General features: G+C 37.9%; 1 protein-coding gene across 2 annotated transcripts in view; it reads right to left on the bottom strand.

Moving 5' to 3' along the window:
• The window catches only part of RAB6A (RAB6A, member RAS oncogene family), a 99,109-nt gene that overhangs the window by 38,451 nt on the left and 38,771 nt on the right, over positions 1-21,887 (bottom strand). For both annotated transcript variants that reach the window (XM_036744493.1, XM_036744495.1), the window contains exon 2: positions 11,054-11,112. In XM_036744493.1, the coding sequence (XP_036600388.1) occupies positions 11,054-11,112 (59 nt within the window). The remainder of the gene's footprint in view (positions 1-11,053; positions 11,113-21,887) is intronic.

Genomic DNA, 21,887 nt, shown 5'->3' with positions numbered 1-21,887 from the left:
GGTTGAAGGATATAAACAGTTCTCAAAAGAGGAACTGAAAACTATTAACAACCACATGAAAGAATGCTCCAAATTACTACAGAAATGCAAATCAATACAACCCTGAGGTTTCACCCTCACACTCTGAAAATCAGAAAAAGAAAAAAGACAAAAGATGGGAACAGTGAGTGTAGGAGGGGTTATGGGAAGATAGTCTCACCAGCGTATTGTTTGTAGAGTTGTGAATTGGGACCATAATGAAAAGCAATCCGGAATTATGTGAATAAAGTCACTAAAATGACCAAATCCTTTGACCCAGAGATTCCATTACCCAAGGATATCAACGATAAGAAAAAGCCCTGAAATACACCAAAATGTTTTTGTGATAGCAAAGAATTGGAAAGAAAGTAGATGCCCATGAATTAGGCAATGGTTAAACAAAGTGTGGCACATAAATGCAATGGTACGGTACCATGCTATAAGAAATGATCAATGTGATGAATACAGATACAATTCATCTACATGGATTATGCAGAGGGAAGTAAGCAGAGCCAAGAAAACAATATACACAATAAGTACAACAATATAAATAGAAAGAATCACCACACTCACACACAAAATTGAATGTTGAAAATGTATAAAGAACAAGCATGACTTGGAAGAAGGGATATAAGATGACATTCCCACCCTTTGCAGAGGCAGGATGTCTACAAGTATTGTACACCGTACCTTTTTTCAACATATTAATCAGTTGTGCTAATTTTTCTTCATTTTTTGTCTTATTATTTGTTAACACTTGTTTTGTGTTATATTACTATTTTTGTCTTAATATTTTTTGCTTTAGGGAAAAGAGAGGATCACTGGGGAGATTATGGTAATGGTAAAAAAAAAAAGTCAATAAATTTACTTTTTAAAAGAATAACTGAAAATACGAAAAATCCCAGCTCAAAATGAAGGAAGAAACTGAAAGAATTATTTTAAGTTAGAGCTGGACTTTCCCCACTCACTTTTGCAGATTTTCCTTACTTCTGTTCACACAAAACAGAACCAGGATTAGAATTCAAGTGTCTTCCCAGCGTACAAGAACTGGCGAGATGTACGACCTACTCTAATGTTAACTGACTGGTATTTGGCAGGTGGTAGTAGAGATAAGTGAGTGATACAAAGATGAGCAATACAAAATTTATGCTTAAGAAACTCAAAATCTGAGGGTGAGGGGAAAGAAGGTAAAGGAAGAAGAGTTAAATGTACAAGAATAACTAAAATATCAGGCAGACCTGATAAGCTATCATAAACAAACTGGGAACAAAATATTATGTGGGAGGCAGAAAGGACTCAGGCTAATAGAAAGCTAAGGAGGCTTTACTTAATCTGAGTCATAAAGCATGAATATAGGATTTTGACCATCAGAAATATAAAGGACATTCAAAGGAAGATGAACACCATAAACCAAGATATCTAAGAGTAAGCTAACATATTCATTAGTTTAATAAACATTAATTAAGCACCTACTATGTGTGAGGGCCCTACTAGATCCTGGAGATAAGAAAACAAAAAAGCAGATAATTTCTGCCTTTGAGATGGGAAGAAAACAGCATGTACACAGAAAACTAAACATAAACTATAATATACAGTAGATACAAAGTAGTTTCTTCTGAGTCAACGTTAGCAACTTAGAGCATCAGACTAAGAAATAGCATTTGGACTTAGCTTTCAAGGAAGCTAAGTAATTTTATTAAAGATGGAGTACTTTCCAGAAATGGCAGTCTATGCAAAAGCACAGAAGTAGGAAATGAATGCATAACCAGATGGATAGCTCAGTGGATGGAGCCCTGGATCTGGAGTCAGGAAGACCTGAGTTGAGTTCAAATCTAGCTTCAGACACTAGTTACTAGCATGTGACCTTGGGGAAGTCACTTAACTTCTGCCTCAGTTTCCTCAATGGTAAAATGGGGATAACTCCCAGGATTATTTTGAGGATAAAATGAGATATTTATAAAGTGCTTATAACATTGCCTAACACATAGTAGTTGCTAATTAAGTGCCTGCCTGCCTTCTTTCATATCCCATCTCACATTCCACTTTATCCTTAAGTACTTACCCTCTTGTTTCAATCAGCTACTAAATACCTTTTCTGCCTCCACAAATATCTCTTGCACCCTATCTCTTCTCTCTACTCACACCACTACCACCTTAGTTCAAGGCCCTTATCACCTCCATCAGATAATAAATTCCTAATTGGTTTCCCTGCCTGAAATTTCTCCCTATTCCAATCTATCCTAAAAACTCTTGCCAAACAGACCTTTCTATGAAGACATCATTCTGCTACTCGATCAATTCCAGTGGGATAAAATACAAGCTCTTCTGTTTAATTTGTAAGGGACTTCATCACCATGTGCACCCAGCTTATCTGCACGTGCCCACACACATCTCTTCTCTGTTCTTCAAAGTATTCAGTTGATGCCTTAGTACTGGCCTTCCTACATATCTAGAATGTACCTTCTTCAAGATGCAGTTCAAGCACCATTATGAAGCCTCCAAACTGCTGATACCCTCCGTAAGGCTACCCTGTATTTTACTATTTTGTATTTTCGTGTTTGTTCTGTTTATAGTTATTCCATATATACACACACATTATTGTTGGCTCTCATTATAATATCAGCTCCTTGTGTCTAGGGATTGTTCCATTCATTGTATTTATAGGTTTAGTGACTAGTAAAATGCCTGGAAAATACTAAGGGATTAATATATTCATGTTTTTGTTGTTGGTAGGAGAGGATATACTTGGAAATTAAGGTTGATGAATAAACAAAGGATAGCAATTTTAAATAACATGATCACATGTTATATGATCCCATATTATTTCCCACAATTCAGCAGAAATGGAGAAGGTTTTAAGAATCTTTGAATCTCCCCTATATCTAGCACAAAATACTCTGAAACGGGCTAATCATGATCATGTTATCCTTATGCCTGCCTCCTTAACTCGATTCATGCTATCCATCCCCTGAACAATGCCACAAGCATACTGCCACCCACCCAAAGAATCCAGATCTTAGCCGTTTTTTAGATTCTATCCTGAACTGTCTACTAGTCAAATTCTACCTCCACTTTCTGCAATCAACCCTCTCCAATCCTGCTTCATTCAAATGCCAAGAGCCATCTCTTTCATACATAAATCTGGACGTGTTGCTCCTTTGTGGAAAATCATCAATGGCTCCCTATTACCTCTTGCGTCAAGTTTAAACTCCTTGCCTGGCATTCAACATCCTTGGCAACAAGGCAATACATCCTGATGGAGCTGTTTCTAATGATGGGGTGCTTGGGTACCTGTGCCTGGACCCCAATTCCAAAACCACATCCAGCTCTAAAATCACATCTCTCCCTAGTCTCACAATACTGTCTCAGGCAGTTCCTCTCCAGTTCAAGGGCAGCATGCCATAGCGAAATACTTCTCTCTCTTCCTGACACAGTAGCCAGCTGCACCTACCTATAGAATTTACTAGTTTGGACTCCCTGTGTACGTGCTGAACTAGCCATGTACTGCATCATAGAGATATTCACTACTCACTGGCCTATCATGTGCATGCTACACCTAGATATATGCATACTCCCTTACATTTATCTTGTCTAACAAAACACTTATGGAAACAGCCTGGATATTTCCAGTTGGCCCTGTTAGTTGACTTAGTGATGTTTCAGGCCTAAAACCACACCTCCATGTAGCCCCTCCTTGGGCTATTTCCCAGTGCATTCTGGGTAAGATACCTATGCAGCAGACACAAAAAATGCATGTTCCCTTGCGAACTGACCACCCCTTAACCACTCCCTAATCCCACCCCAAAACAACTAATTAACATTTGGCATGTTCCACCCCAAAACATCCTATAAAAACTTTACCCACACCCCTGTAAGGTTGCAGGTTCCCTAAGAACTCTTGCCCGCTGTAAAGCATAATAAATCTTTGCCACCTTGACTTAAAGAATGCTTGGGTCCGCAAATTCATTCCAGACGGCCCTGACACTCTCCAGTACTCAGGTCCTTGAGGGGTACTCCCCGGCAACTACCCAGCCTGGGAACTCCAGTCTTGGGGTTCCTGGACCTCATCTCCCAACCCTCAACACTGAGTACCTGGCACTCAGTATCACCCTTCCCCCTTCAAATCCACATAGCACTGTACTTTGAACCATTCCAATGAACTAACTGTGTGCTGTCATGTGTTACACTTAGTCATTCATGTTTATGCTATCCTCTTCCCTCTAGACAACAAGTTCCACAAGGCCAAGCCAATGAAGACCCAGGCAGGAGACTCAAATTGGGAGTCAATAAAAGGACTGGCATTTGTCTGACTCCTTGTACTCTCCTGCTCCGTTCAGGAGACGTACCCATTTATTCAGGACGAATAAATGTAAAATAAAATTAAAACTTTCCTGGCTTTCCAACGAGTACTGTTTATTCCTAGACACAGTAAATATATTTATAACAGACCCTTGCTTACTTAATGCTTGATAAATGAAGTCCTACTTCCTTCATAAATTCTCTATTCACTATGATCTGTGCCTTCTCCAAACTCCTACAGCACAACAAGGATGATATTTATTTGTGAGATGAATAAAAATGTAAAACATCATGATGAACAGGTGTTAGGTATGCTGGCCTTGCTTCCCCAGTCTGACCAAGGCATTTTAGATCAGAAGAGAATGAAAGACAAACAACAACAAAGGGTTCTGCATGGGGTCTCTACACAGAGAGAAGGCACTGTGAGTTAAATCTTTGTCACGCATATTTCTAACATGTGAGCCTCACGACTATGGTGGTCTATGTTTACACTTACTCCTCTCATGGATGCTGTGTGTATTTTGAGAATGAGTAAACCAGGTTTTTCAGGGAACATTTTATATTAACTGCTTTTATCATGTTATCTGAGCAATTACCTCTGGTAAAAATTAATTGAGACTATTGGATGAATGTCAAGGTGGACTACTGCATTTGGCACTCAGAGAATAGTAGTCGCTGCCCTCTGGGCACCCAACTGGTCCATTAGAGCAGAAGCTGGTAATACTGCTATTTTTCTTCCTCATCTTCCTTCTCCCCGCCTCCTTCTCCTCATCCCCTCTCTCTACGTGGGACGCTGTGGGTGCTCTGTCCATAGGACTACAATTCTGGGTCACATATTCTGTGAGATACTTTGGGGTCTGGGGGCTAGATTTTTTTTAATTTCAAAATTTTCTTTCTTTCTTTTTCGTCCATTCATGTGTTGTTATTCTTCCCCTCAAAACCTGGGACAAATTTTGTCCCATGCAATTTTCATTTATGATTTCTTGAAATATAGCTCTGAAGAAAAAGGCTTTTAAAAAGCCCACTGTGTTTCAAATAGAACTATTTGACTAGTCTTTAAATCCAAATCATTCTGGCTTTCATTGGAAGGTCAAAAATAGCCCCCAGTCCAAGCCTCAGTGGCTGACTGTTTAGGTTTTAACAGCTTAGAATGACTGTAAATAGCAACTGTTTTCTGTTCAGCCTAGAAACTCTTGAAGGTCTACCCCTCCCAGACTGACATTTCTGTGATGATAAATTAGGCCATCTTTTGCCTCAATTCTTACCTAATTCTTAAGTCACTGACTGGAGGTTGCCTCAGACAAAATGAGACCTGGGAAAGACCTTAATTTAGAAAGGCCAAGGTCACCCACTACATCTTGACTTTTGTCCTAGCCACTGGACTTTCTGGACTTAGATAACTGGAGGAAAGAGTGAGGCCAGCTTTGCATAGCTCTGCCTCACTTAAATCCAAATTGTGATGTTACTGCTCTTCAAGAATGAAGGATTCAACATCAGAACACCTATTTTACACTGATTATTTTGTATTCACTTTAAAGCTGAGCACATATTTACTGAAGTAGATAATGCTGTTCGGTCATTTTCAGTTCTGTCCAACTCTTCATGACCCTATTTGGGGTTTTCTTGGCAAAGATACTGGCGTGCTTTGACATTTCCTTCTCCAGCTCATTTGACAGAGGAAACCGAGGCAAACAGCAATAAGTGACTCGCCCAGGTTCACACAGATCAGACACTTGTCTGAGGCCAGATCTAAACTCAGAAAGATGAGTCTTGCAAATTCTAGGCCCAGCACTAGCCACATATCTGCCCTGAAATGGATAATAGGACTTTATTAAAAGTGAAAAACAGACTGCTGGCATCTAACAATGGTTAAGAGATAGAAAAGGGAGGTTAATTATGTCATTAGAGTCTTCTAATCATTTATCAGGTATCTTCTATGTGGGAGACATTCTAGTAAGTGCCAAGGAATCCAAAGACAAATAGTCCCTGCCTTCAAAGGGTTTACATTCTAATGGGGAATAACACGTATATATGTGTATACTGATGACCATTTAAGATCATTCTGTAAGAAAGGTAGTATGGTATCTGGTTTTGCTCCCATAGAAGCTATCCATATAGCTGAGTTAAAGTTGACTTGCCAAGACAATGGCCATCCTGGTGTCAGGGAGGCTGGAGAGGCTAAACCCACTGAACCAGTTCAAGCTTATCATGTCAGTTCAAGGGTCAGGTCCTGGTCAAGTGTCCAGGTCTACTAATCTGCATAATTTGCACATGTTAAAGAAGAAAGGTAGGGAAATAAAGAATGTAGACTAACCCTAACTCAGACAAGGAAGACAGAACTAATTAACTTCACTTTTGCTTCTGTATCCTTACTATCCTACCTATGTAAACTGTATAAGTTAAGAAAAGTATGTAAAAAAATAAAGAATGTAAACTAATCCTAACTCAAACGAGGATGGAGGAACTGGTTATCCTCACTCCTGTTTCTGAATTGGTGTGAGTGTTCCTAGTGAGCACTGTACCTGTTCTCTCATGAGGAGAGCAATAAACGACTTCCTCTACCCACTCTGGTTCTGAGTTCTTTGGGTGAGGATGGGCAAATCACACAGATCTTCCTAAGGTTATGCAACCAGGAAAGCAATGAGCTGGGGAAGCATGTCTCAGGCTTACTTCCTGACCCTGCCTTGGGGAATCCTGTGATCCCCACAGTGGTGTTAAGGGGGGCTACCACTTAGGTCTTCCTCAGGGAGTCCTGTGGTCTACCCAGCTTTCTTGTGATCTCCCACAGATTAAGGGGGGGCTACCACTTGGTCTTCCTTAGGGATTATCACTTGGATTTTCCTCAGGGTCCAACCCTAGGGAGTCCTATGATCCCCACAACCTTATTAAGGCGCTATCACTTGGGCCTTCTTCAGGGTCTAACCCTGCCTAGGGAGTCTTGCGATCTCCACATCCATGTTTCTCACAATTTGAACCCCAATAAAGGCCTGAACTAATCAACCAGAAGAAAAACATGGGCCTAACAGACATGCCCTTCTTTGTTCTCTGAGTAAACCCAGAGAATGCTTCTTCCTGTTTCAACATCTACAAGAAAATGGAACTAAGCATTTTCCTCTGTTTATGGCCATTAAGGATAAGGCGCCTTAGCCAAGATACTATCTTGAATAATGGGACTTTTCTTATCTTAATATTTTATGGGTATATACTATGTTATGTCACGTTAATGGTAAAGGAAACATAGATGTCCTGGGTTTTAATGTCAATTAACACTTTGTCAAATCTCAACTCACTGTATTTACAACCTATTCAATTCAATTAAGAAAATTCTCAAAAAAAAATTCTCTATATGGTTAAACATATAGACATCATAAATTTGAGTGACAGACATCCTGAGTTGGGATTCTTCTAAAATGTATTTAAGGCTTCTTATTCTTTTTATCAGGCAGTCAGAATAAGTTTTGACTCTATGTACATGTATCTGCTAGCTTTAAGTGAATAAACAATATGAATTTATATATCGCCTAGCCTGTTTTCCTATTTTAACCAAACTTTCAGGTCAACAATATACACACATATGGATGCATGTTTATACACATACATATGCATAAACAAAGTAGATATAAGGTAACCTTAGAGGTGAGTCTTACTGGAAGTCAGACAAAAATTCACCTACCAGAATAAAATCATTCCTATGCTTCAATAAGCAAAAAAAAAGAAAAAAAAAAAAAAGAAAAAAAAAGCTACTGGTAACTAATGTGTATAATAGTCAAAGGAAATCCAATGGCAATATAATCACCCCTAATAGTTGACCTATTTTCAGAAATAAAATCACACTGAATTCCCCGATGCTAAAAAGATTCTTCACTGAATTTTTCCATACATACATACACACACAGAGCTATTTAGAGTCAGAGGCAGGATTTCAAACCAGTGCTTCTAGATCCTTATCTAGAACATTACCCACACACTCTATATTTAATTCAACTCAAAAAAATTTGCATTTTTAAGAAATTTATTGCTATGTTTTGTTCCAACCTCCTTTCCCTATTCAATAAGCTGCCTCTTATATCCAAAAGTGTAAAAGAAATGGGGGAGGAGAACCAAGACAACCCCAGGGAGATTCAAGAGCTGGATTTGAAACCCACTTCTCCCACAAGTTGTGTAACCACGAGCAAGTCTCTCAGCTTCCATTTCATTATAAATATACTAAGGATAAAAAGGTTTAGAGTACCTACATTTCCTGGTATAGTGAGAATAAAATAAGATTATCTATGTAAGGCACTTCAGAAAGTACTCTAGTTCATTATTATTCCATAAACATATGCATACTAGTCAAGATTTGTTAAGTCTAGAGGCAGGGTGGGATAGTGACTAGAGAGCTGACCTCAAAGTCATAAAAGTCTCAGCTCAACTTCTGCCTCTCACACATAAATCGCTGTGTGATCCTGAGCACTTTTGTTGATAGAAATCTCTAACACTAAATGTGGTGTGGAGAGCCTGCAGTAGGAGAGGAAGTTTCAAGGAAAGGAGAGAAGGAAAGGTTCGGGGAAGTTTCAGGGGAGGGGAGAGGGAGGAAAAGGAAGTTAACAAAGCAGTGAAGGGGAAGAAAATTTATGTATGCAGTTAAAAGAGAATGAAAGATGAAACAGAACAAATAACCATCATTGTTAATTTATATTATATTTTATCCCAAATATAAATATTTCTAATGCTTTGGCTTTATGTAAGAATAAGTCCACATCCTAAGCATATTTGTGGAGTGTTATTAGTTTACAAGTTTTTGTTTTGCTGAAAAAATACATCATTTGGCTCAGTGGAAAAGAAAAATGTCTAATAATCAAATGGTAGTAGAATTATCTTCTATGGACATTAATAGTTCTCACTAATGTCTTAATTTTTTTTTATTCACTACTAAAAAGTAGCAAGATATCAATAGGTGCAAATAAGGATTTTATGACATTTTAAAGCAAAGACTCTCAGTCCTTGAACTTTTCCTTCTCAGGTGACACAGTATGAATCTAACTGCAAGAGAATACTGTATTGTAAATACCCCAAAATGGGCCATGTTTCTTGGTCCTCCAGGTGATATTGAGGCCAAACTGTGCTGCAAAAGAACACAAGCTGTTTCTTTTTAAATTCTTTAAAGATATGGAACTTTTTCCATTTTTTAAATGACAACTCATGAGCCAACTTTTCGGAACTGAAAAAGACTAACCCATTATGGGTGCAGGGGCTGGGAGTCCCTCTGTATAGGAGGATCCCAGAATACACCTCAGGAAACCAAAAAGGCACCTGCAGTTTTCCCAATTCTCTAACTGGGCAAACACTGCCAGACGGAGCGTTCCCTATACTTCGGAAGGTGGGCCTGGGTTCATGGCCCACTAAACCACTGGACTAAGACCCTAAGAGCATGAGGCTCAAAAACTACCTCCAAGTCTTCCTAAGTACTTGAACAGCGACCCCAACTGCAGAGCAAGGAAGAGACAGAGAGGGAGGGGGAAGGCTTACGTACTTTCTGGTCTTGGCTGAAGAAGAGCTTGAGGGGCCAGGCAGTTCCTGGTCAGGGAACCAAAAAAATGTTGCCATCTAGGGAAGCTAGGAATCTCAAAATGCAAGGGTACAAGGCAGGGGTTGTGCTGTGATAGAATTCGACCACTCAAGTCTTCTTTCAGTCCAAGTGGCAAGTTTACTGTAACACCAAAAGTGGGCCAGACTCCTAGTGAGTCTGTGATATTTGTGACGCCAATACAAGCAGGTCAGACTTTAAGAATCTGAGCATTTGATGAGGATGGGGCTGATATTTTTAAACAGAAAAACCGTGGGAAGATCTGGATGGGATCTAGGAGTGGCAAATAGCCTGGAGGTGGTTCAGAAGTAACAGGAAAAAGGGGGAGGCCTAATCTGGATGAGATAAAGAAGCAGCAAGTAGCCTGGGATGGTTTGGAGGTAACACAGAATGAAGGGCTGGGCTGGGTCAGATGGGGCAGCCCCCCACAACGGAAGGACAACTGAAAGTTTTATTGACTGGGATGGGTGATGCCTCAGGCGAATCTGGGTTCCTGAAATTTATGGGAAAGTTCAAGGACTGACGGTCTTTGCTTTCTGGGGGTCCCTCATCCCTATCAAATATATAATAGGCCCTACATAGTTGTATATATTTATTTAAATAGTACCCTAACACAACACAGGCACTAATACTCTATGCCTAGGCCAACAGAAAAACTGTAGAATCTTAGAATTACTCAGTTTTAGGTGAAAAGGTCATAGAACTTTAGACCTGAAAAATATCCTGAAAACCAGTTACTCTAGCACTATAAGCAACAGATACCATTTGAACCATTCTGGAATGGTTTACTCTCTACTCTTTTAATAGATGGCAGAAGACATAGGGGAAATTGTAGTTGTTTGTTGCGGCTGTCGTCAATTTTAAACTACGCTTCTGATGTACACTAGACCTAAATTTAAGAAATGTAAGTTTTAAAGTAAAAAAAGCTAAAGAACATAAAGAAGAAAATTTGGGAAATATTTCAGAGGGGAAAATCTAAAAGAATAGGCAGAGATATGAAGTATGAAGTTGTTTGGAATTTGAAGGGTGAACTTCACACACCTATTGAGACTGGTTATTAAAGGGTAGATATATAAAATATGTGTCTTATAGTGAAAACGTTTGTTATTTTTACAACCCACCAAATGTAATTATATTTTATGTTTCAATTAAAATTTAACTAATACATACCTGGTAGGTGTTATCAAAACTGTCATACATGAATCTGGTGATCAAAGATGTCTTTCCAACTGAAAGGAAAGTAAGGACAAGGTTACTCAATATTAACATTTCATGTGTTACAATTTAACACCTTTCCAATTCCCATTAAAAAAATTTTAAAGCAAGAATTAAACACTATCAGGAAAAAAAATCTGCAAATGGATCACCTAAATTTGCCAAAAAAAAGATATTAGGATAAAAAAAAAAACTTGTGAACTGGAGTAGAATGAAATAAGGATAAAAAGGTGAAATGGTTTGTAATTCCTTTGAAAACTTTCTCCATTTCCTTTGACCATTTATCCATTTGGAGAACAGCTCACACATATGTGTGTGTGTGAGAATTCCCTTCATATTTTGGATACCAGGTATTTCATGAGAGATAATTAATGCAAAGTTTTCCCAACTGACAGTTCTCGTTCTACACTGATGCTGTTCATACAAAAACTGCTTCATTTCATGTAGCCAAAATTAATTATGTTTTATTATTGTCTCTATCCCTTGTCTAGATAAAAGCTCTAGGCCAGCTATAGCTAAGACAGAAAGGTGTTATATATAAAAAATATTCAAAGCTGATCAACATTTATGAGGTAGCAATGAAAAAAGTAAATGCTCACTGATGGGAGAATAGCAAAACAAATCGTAATACATGAAGGGCAAAAGACCATTACATTCAGAAACCTCTCCTCCTTTGAGGTTCATTCTATCCAAATATATCACCCAATCCATATCTACTCCCAAAACATTCTTCTTCCTTCCTTAATGAATTTAGTGCCTATCTCAGTCTCTCAACTTCCTCACAAAATGGTAGCTCAAACAGGAAGTAAGCTGCCCAGCTTTCATACACAGTCAACCCTGAAGATAACACTAGACTAAATAAAGATCAAGGAATCCAATGAGAAACTACAATATGTGACTTTCCACCTCAAAGTACACAAAAATCAGCCAGAAGCTCAATGGCAATAGGGATTCAGAAAAAGTGAATTCCAGCACAAGAGGGCTTCCCTTGAAAAAGTCCCAGGAGAGGGACCTTATAAGCCTCAAGGAACAGCAGACAAGGTGCCAGTGCTCAGACTCAGACAGCCCTGGTCTAGAGGTTATAACGTCTCAAAAACTCTGTCCTGAGATTCCAGTGCTTTGTACCTCAAAGATCTATGAGCCTAAAATCCAGGACCTGGGCAAAAACCGAAGGCAAATCCAAGTAGGGCCAACTATACCACCCAAAAATAAAGCTGGGGGGCAGGGAGACAAGCATTGGCACAAAGCTGCAATTCAGTAACTAAAATAAAACTGGAAAGAAGTACATCAAAGAAAATACTGACCAGGATAAAAAAAAATTACTGCAAATCTAACTCCATAACTACAAGCAAAGACTCAAAAGGAAAAAAGGAATTTTCCACAAGTATTACATGAATGACTGGAAATAATTATGTAGCAAAAAGATTTTAAAACAAAATAAAAACTCCTGAGGAAAGAACTAGAATACCTTAGGAGAGAAAATAGTAACCAATAAATAGACTCTGAAAACTAAAACAGAAATCAATGACTCTTGGCACCATAGTGCACAGAGCACTTGGACTGGAATCAGGAAGACCTGACTTCAAATCCAACCTCAGACACTTATTAGCTGCTTGACTTTGGACAAGCCACTTAATTGACTGCTCTCTATTTGCCTCAGTTTCTTCAACTGTACAATGGGGATAACATTTTAATAAGAACCTACCTTGCAGGGCTGTTCTGAGGACCAAATGAGGCCATATTTGTAACGCACTAAGCACAGTGCCTGGCACAGGGCGGGCATGGTATAAATGCTTATTTCTCTCTCTCTATCCCACTGGGGAATTTCAACATACAAAATGATACTCCCTCAACCACACTACTTTCTAATTTTCCAAACTACTCAATTCCCATGGTCTACTGAGATACTACACCTCAGCGCACAAAGATAGTCATAGCCCTGATCTTGCCATCATCCACAAATATGTCACTTCCATGCCCATAAACTCTAAAGCCCTTTATCTGTTTATAATCTTTTATCATTCCATCTTTCTCTGTACCTTACAGCACTCAATTCTATTCTTTGTTCTTCAGTGACCTTCTGAGCTCAAATTCTTCTACTCCTTTGTTCTTTTCCAGTCCATCCATATGCACTGGTTATTCTGCCCTCCCTCCACCACGTGGCTTTACTTCTCACAGTGGCGACTTGAAACATTTTTATCCCTCTTCAATCTTCCCACAACATCCCTTCCCAACAATTTCTCATCTGGAGACCTCGAAAAAACTGAGATCATCTGCTGAGCTCCTTTTTCTTTCCCACTTCTTCATCACACATAACTCGGACATCTCACCCTACTACTTCTCTTTTCACCTGTCTCTTCTAAAGAGGTGGCACTCCTTCTTGTAAAGACAAATCCCTTTTACATGCAACCTTGAGAACATTCCCTCTTATCTTCTCCAAGCAGATTGCTCCCACCACTTTCTCATTACTCTTCAATTTCTCCCTACTTATTGGGTCCTTTTCTGCTGTCCAAACATGCCCATGTCTCCCTCCCCCCATACTTTAAAAAAAGTCACTTGGCAGGGCGGAGCCAAACTCTCTCCCAGGACCCTCCAAACACCTATAAAAAAATGGCTCTGAACAAATTCTAGAACTGAAGAACCCATGAAATAGCAGAGGGAAGCAGGGCTCCAGCCCAGGAGAGCCTAGATGGTCACTGGATAAGGCCTATCACGCCATGCTGGGAGCAGAGTGAACGCAGCCCAGTGCGCCCGGACCAACCAGACCCGGGAGCAAGGCGGAACAGGCCCTGGCGCCCTGAATCAGTGAGCTGTGGCAGTTACCAGACTTCTCAACTCACAAACACCAAAGACAACAGAGAAGGTTAGTGGGAAAAACTGCACTGCAGGGACTGAGTGAAAGGAGTTCCGTGGTCAGCCACTGCCCAAGTGGTGCAGCTCTAAGGCTGCTTACAGAGTTAACAGCTGCAGGTGCTTTTGGCCCCTGGGCTGGGGCTGACCCAGAATGCCTTTCACTCCATTCTAGCAGTTCTACCCACTAACCTTCTCTGCTGTCTCTGGCATTTGTGGGGTGAGAAGTCTGGTGACTGCCACGGCTCAATGATTCAGGGCACTACAGCCTGTTCCTCCCGGCTCCCTGTCTGGTTGGTCTTGGTGCAGCCCAGGCTGGGCTGGGCTCCGTTCCCAGCATGGTGCAATGGACCCTTCCCCGTGACCATCCAGGCTTTCCTGGGCTGAAGCCCTGCTTCCTTCCCTCTGTTATTTCATGGGTTCTGCAGTTCTAGAATTTGTTCAGAGCCATTTTTTACAGGTGTTTGGAGGGACCCGGGGGAAAGCTTAAGCAAGTCCCTGCTTTCCAGCTGCCATCTTGGCTCAGCCCCCTATATTCAAGTTTTTAAAAATCATAAATAAGATCACTTATACTTCTCACAATTATTCATTTTGATAAGTACATAACAATAGGCTGGTTTCCAAAAACCACAACCTCTTTAAAACTGAAATAATTTAAGAATGGAGATAATTGCTTAAACTTTTAAACAAATTCAAATTTAATGTTTTAAATTTTTATCCACTCAAATTTTTTTTTAGAAATGCAATATCCTTTTACAAAGAATAGTCTGAAGAGAAAAATCCACTGATGCAACTGAAAGTACAAGCTAAAATAAAAGTGGTAGCGTAAATAAGTAAAAACACAGAAACAGAAAAAAACAACAGAAAGTAAAAAGCCCATATTCGTAAAATACAATTCACTGTATTTATCACTGGAATACATAAATGCTATTATTACTAATGAAAAGGAAAGACTAATATTTATTTTATATGAATGCTCTAGCTGCAAAAGCCTGAAATCTAATAAATCAAAAAGATAATTTGCAAATACACATACAAAATATGTTGGCAAAACAAAGGAATTTTTCAAAAGAAAACTCTAGTCTTGTGATTTAAAAAAATGAACTTTTTCCAAAACCACCTGATGACACCGTAAGTGGAAAAGATCTTATGAAATAGAAATGTTGGTGCTACTCAGCTATTGGGGTCGTTTACATGGCTGGCAGATCATATGCAAAGTAGCTTCAAATTGCTCTACTTATAGCTAATAGAGAATGAAGAATTATCCCTATCCATTGAAGACTTTGGTGATTAACTACATGAGAAAATAAACTTTCTATTTTGCCAGGTGGATGAAGCAACAGCTGAAACAGCATTGTGCCATTTACTGTGCCACTGCCTCTTTTTATACATTCAAACAACTACCCCTTAGAGAAATGTAGATTGCTTATATGTTGGCCAAGTCAATAGAATAAAAATAAAAATACCATCCAAATTATTGTTTATTCTAGAAAAAAAAACAGTAATGAAATTCATCTGAAGAAGTAAGAATCTAAATGAAAAAAGTGAGAAAAGTGACTAGCAGTACTAGATATCAAGCTATACCAATCCTTGGTACCAAGGATTAATCATCAAATATTTTGGTCAGGGGTTGGGAACCTGAGGCCTCAAGACCACATGTGGCCTTCTAGGTCCTCAAGTGTGACCCTTTGAATCCAAACTTAATAAAAGGATTTGTGCTGTAAAATTTGGACTCGGTCAAAAGGCCACACCCAAGAATCTAGAAGGCCACATGGAGACTAAAGGCTGAGGTTCCCCGCCCCCGGTAGATTAAGAAATGGAGGTACATAACATATAGAAGCAAAAGAACATAGTATCAGATACATAGATGACACCACTCTGATAGCACAAAGTAAAGAGGAATTAAGAAGCCTCTTGATGGTGAAAGAGAGGAGTATGAAAGCTGGCTTGAAGCTTAACATCAAAGAACTAAGATCTTGGCAACTGGTCTCATCACTTCTTGACAAACGGAAAAGAAACGGAAAGTATTTTATATTTTCGGTCTCAAAGATCACTATAGATGGCGACTTGCTGACATGAAATTAAAAGACGCTTGCACCGTGGAAGGAAAGCTGTCTCAAATCTGTGCAGAGACATCACCTTGCCAACAAAGGTCCATAATCAAGGCTATGGTTTTTCCAGTATGGCTGTGAGTGTTAGACTATAAAGAAAGCTGAGCGCCACAAAATCAACACTTTTGAGAGTTTCTTGGACAGCAAAGAGATCAAATTGGTCAATACCTAAAGAGATTAATTCAGGCTATTTACTGGAAGGTCAAATACTGAAGCTGAAACTGATATACTTTGGCCACATAGTGAGAAGGGACAGGATTCTTTGGAAAAAACCCTGATGTTGTGAAAAATTAAAGGCAAAAAGAAAAGGTGAAGACAGAGAACGAGATGGATAGACAGTGTTATGGAAACAATGAACATGAACTTAGACAGACTTCAAGAGACAGTGGAGGATAGAAGGGCCTGGTCCATGAAGTCATGAAGACTCACACATGAATGACCAACAAAGCCTAGTACTGGACAAACTCAAAGAGCCACAACTACTGCAGTAAGAATTCACTATTTAACAAAAATTGCTGGGAAACCTGGAGTACAGTTCTCTGATCAGCATCTCATTTCTAAGATGTATCAGGAACTGATTCAAATTTATAAGTAAATCCCTAACTGATAGAGGGTCAAGTAATATGAAAAGGCAGTTTTCTAAGGAAGAATCCAATCTGTATCAACAGCCATATGAAAAGTTTCCAAATCACTAATAATTAGAGGAATGCAAATTGAAAAAACTCTTGAGTTTTTACCCTACACCTAGATTACCTAAGTTTACAAAAAGAGAAAACAACAAATGTTGGAGGGGCTGTGGGACAATACGCCAATGCTTTGTTGATAGAGCTGTAAATTGGCAGAGCCATTCTGCAAAGCAATTTAGAACTACACCCAAAAGATCATTAAATTGGGGAATGGCTAAATAACAACAACAACAAAAAACACCCAACCTGTGGAACATGAGTATAATGAAATATCACTGTGCCATAAGCAACGAAACAGATCCGAAGGAATCTACAACTTTGTAGGACTAACAATGGCAATATCACAGCAAGAGAAATGTTTACTATAATTGACAACTTTTTAAGAACAAAAATGATCTAATGTAGAAGAGTTGTATTGAGCTGGGCACTGAGAGAGCTCTATGAATATAAGGATAAAACACAGGTCTAACAAAAACTAATTAAAATGCAACCTCTTGTGCAATATGGACGAATTGCACACTTCATAAATAATCACTTACACTAAAAATAATGAAAAACAAGCAAGAAGTGTCATAGTTTTTCAAGGTTGCTACAAGAGTATTTAACTTTTATAAAGAGTTCATTAAGGAAGGCTCTTTGCAAAACTGTGATAGAAGAACACAGGGCTTTCTTGTGACAAAGTACTTCAAAGGACATTTGAATTAAAACAAGAAATTAAGTGATCATAATAAAGACAAAACAAATTCATTTTAAAGCAAACATTTCTCCTGAAATGTGTATGTTTAATGAACTGGTTTTTTAAACTAAGTATTCTAAATAAACTAATGCAAAGTCCTCAAATTAATACTCTAATTTAAAAAGTTAAAGTGACATCATTGCATACATCATTTAATTTGATCTAATTTATGAAAAATCTGGAGCCAGATTTACAAAATTAATACTTTTATATTTTCCCCAATTAAAAAAAAAGAAAACCATGAAAAGGAAAAATAAGACTTATTAATCATTTGACAATCCACCAAAGCAATTCTCATTTTATTTTAAAAATCTATATATCTCTAAATATGAACGGATAAGGAACTCATTTGCCATGGAAAAATAAATATACATTTGCTATTACTTCATCAGACGAAGAGCTAACAAATTAGTTTCCTAATAGTTTATAGAAAAAAGCAGTTGATATGCCCAAAGGGTTATATAAAACCATGTATACCCTTTGATCCAGAAATATCACTACTAGGTCTATATATCAAAGTGACAAAAAAAGGGAAAAGAACCTTTCTGTACAAAAATATTTATAGTAGCTCTTTTTATGGTGGATAAAAATTGGCCATTGAGAGGATTCCCATCAATTGAGGTATGGCTGAACAAGTTGTGGTATATGACTGCAATGGAATATTACTGTGCTCTAAGAAATGATGAGCAGGCAGATTTCAGAAGACTTACATGAGCTGATGCAAAGCGAAATGAGCACAACCAGAAGGACACTGTACATAACAACAGCAACACTGTTAAATGAACAACTATGAATGACATAGCTTTTCTCAGCAATACAATGATCCAAGACAATCCCAAAGGACTCATGATGAAAAATGTTATTTGCCTCCAGGGAAAGAACCAAAGGTATCTGAATACAGAACAAAGCATACTTCTTCCTTCCACAAAATGACTAATATGGAAATATGTTTTACATGACTGTACATTTATAACCTATATCAGATTGTTTACTGTCTAAGGGGAGAGGGAAGGAGGAAGAAAATTTAGACCTCAAAAGTTAAAAAAAAATGTTAAAAATTGTCTTTTCATGTAATTAGTGAAAAAAAATTATTATATTTTTAAAAAGAAAAAAAAGCAGTTGAACTTGAAAAGCTTTTTATATTTTTGCTAATGGTGAGTAGAGTTCTCTGGTTTAACAAAGAAACTGCTACTGTTTATAGTATCTTATTTGTGTGAAACTGGGTTTTCTGCTATGGCTACTATACAAAATATTTTATCATGATTAGTAGCTGAAAAAGAAAGTATACTATCAATAGTATCATGTCTTAAGAAACTGAGGCAAAAAAACAAGCTTACTAATAACAATAATCTTATGATCATTTTAAAAATTATAAATATGAACACTGTAGATAATCTGTCAGTTATATGCATTATTGTATTATATCCCTCTGGATAATGATGAGAAGTAGCACCCTCTTTCTCCACCCCATGCCAACCCAAAGAAAACCTAATAAACATACCTTTTTCTATACAGTAAACATCAGATATAATATAACACCTACCAGCAATCCATTAATCTCTAACTCATTCCTAATTGGACTGATACTAAACAAAAAAGGTTTTTGTGCACAAAATCCTAACCTGCCCTCAAAATTCAATAAATTAAATAAATGGTGATGACTTTTGCAGGAGTGAGAACAAATTTATACCTTGTGAAAAAGGGTGAAGAAAGGACAGGGCATCTTACCAATCACAGTAACCTGATTTACTTCAGGGACTTTTTTATCACCTCAAACTTGTAAGACTCAAAAACTAAAACAGGAAGCAAACAGTTATATAGGAAAAGCTCTACGTCTCAGAACATTTTTTTCAAGTTCTTAGATAATAAAGCTATTTTTATAAGTTCATTTAAAACAGAGAAGTCAAGGAGAATAAAGATTAAGGGAAGACAATTAGATTTAGCAATTAAAAGATCACTGGTAATTTTGGAAGCAGTTTTGGTTGAATGATGAGTTCAGCATCATCTCTAAAATTAAAAACTCAAACTACAACATGAAAAATAAAAAAAAGTACACAGACTCTAGCTCAAGAGAGGCATAGTGCCCAGCACCAGAAAGAAGACCATACTCTGCCACTGTGGGTCTATACTCGGAATACTGAGTTCAGTTCAGGGAAGATTTTAGGCGGGACAACACTAAGCTGGACAACATATGGAGAAAAGTAAGCAGATGGTGAAGGGCCTCCAAATTATGTTATATAAATATCAGCTGGCACAGTGAAAAGATTGCAGAAACTGGAGTGAAAAAGTCTGGATCCGAATCTCAACTCTTTCAAGTACTTAAGAGACTTTGGGTAAAACACTTCCTCCGTGGGCCTCAGTTTCTTTCCTATAAAATGAGGGGGGGTTGGATTAAATTATTTTTAAGGTTTCTTCCAGCTCTAAATCTGGGCTCCTATGAAACTGAAATGTTTATCCCAGAAAAGAGGCCCCAAATGACATCACTATGTTGGAATCAAGTTCCACAGTTCTTAAGCGTGACCTTAAGAGTGTCCTTCTTCTAACTAATCTTCTATCATCTTCTTCCAATGTTAGCACTTGCCCTCTATGAGTTCTCCATAAAATAGTCTTTTTGGTAAGCCTACGTTTGGCATTCGAACAATGTGGCCAGCCCATGGGAGTTGTGCTCCCTGCAGGACCTGAAAGATGTGGTTAAGCTAGTCACTTGGTCAAGGGAATTAACACATGTAAACAGTGGCTTCTGAATAATGAAACACAAGATTTGTGGATTTAAAACATATTTGTAAAATCCAAAATAGTTTTTGTTATCAGTGATCACTAATGATATGTAGGTATATATAGATATGTAAATCAAAATCATTAGCTGTACGAAGAAACAGCATGGAAAGGAGACAAAAAATGTCACATAACGACTAGCTGAATTGAATAGACTGCGTCAGTAGATACTGAGTTCTCTGTCTCTGGAGTAGTCTAAATAAGACAATATAAGAAGACCACTTTTATAGGACATCATAAATGGGATTCAACCACAGGGAAGAGTATTCCATTAGAGGGCCTGTAAGGGAGGTCTCTTTCCTGATCTATGATTCCATAATTCTGTATTTAGTCAGCAGCTAGGTAATGTAGAGGACAAAATGCTGGATTTAAAGTCAGAAAGATCTACAGTTAAATCTAGCCTCAGATGCTTACTGTGAGACTCTGGACAAGTCACTTAACCTGTCTGCCTCAGTTTCCTCATCTGTAAAATGGGGACAATAATAGCACCTACTTCTAGGGTTGCTGTGGGAATAAAATGAGATAATATTGTAAACTAGAATGAATGGGTAGAATTTATAGTGAAATAGATATCAGTTTAACACATGGGAAAACTTCCTAATAAAATAATGTTGTCCAAAAATGGAATAGGTCATTTAAATAGGCAGTGAGTGTTATGTTATTAAAAATATGTTTATGCAGAAACTAGCTGGTTATGTGGCTGAGCATGTTACAGACTAAATCTGTATCTTATTAGATTACCTCTGATATTCGTTCCAATTCTATGCTTTTATGACTTTTTTATGACCTGGAACAAATATATTTCATCTCTCAGTCTCAATTTTCCCATCTGTAAAATGAGTCTATTATATTACATCTTTAAAGTCCCTTTCTAAACTATCAATGCATCCAAAATCATTAACTTTCAAAACTGAAATAGCATGCAAAAGATGAATTTGCTAATTCTTTGCTTTGGGGCTCCTTTAAGACATTTTATATGTAAACGATTCTTTCATGAAAATCTTACTCTGATGCCCACTGCACTAGAAATAGAAAGCACAACACCTATAGGTCTACCATAGAGGCCTGGCAACTCTGTATGTCTGTTATCCAAGAAACAGCCAACCCAATTTAGGAGAAGTCCATTACCAGATAGGTTTATGGGTGACTAACTTTTTCAGCGATAACAACTCTTTAAAAGACCATCAAATTAAGTGGCGGAGAGGCTGGTATTTATATCAGTGGATTGAAAGGCCATGAAATAATGTATTCTTGAAATACAGACGCTCAAATAAATGTTAGCTGCTATTGTTAAAATCAGTGTTACATTCATTCATCTATACAATAAATGCTAAGTCAGACGAAGCCCATAAAATAGATTTGGACACTGAAGTAATGGGATTAAGTAACATTCTACCACAGACAGAAAGTAAATTCACATAATAAACCAAACTGAGTGGCAGACATTCAAATCTAATCTTTAATTTAAAGAGCCCCAGCCAATTTTTTTACATATTGTTTTCCTATCTCAATAGATTAAAGTTTCTTTCCTTCCTCTTCCACCCCCACTCCTACAAGGGATGAAGTTTATAAACAAGCTGAAATGCTAAGAACAAAGGCGAAAACATGCATACAAATACTCCTGAGTGAAT

Source organism: Trichosurus vulpecula, chromosome 2 (assembly GCF_011100635.1).
Source record: "Trichosurus vulpecula isolate mTriVul1 chromosome 2, mTriVul1.pri, whole genome shotgun sequence".
Taxonomy (NCBI): Eukaryota; Metazoa; Chordata; class Mammalia; order Diprotodontia; family Phalangeridae; genus Trichosurus; species Trichosurus vulpecula.
This window is presented reverse-complemented; position numbering and strand designations above follow the sequence as displayed.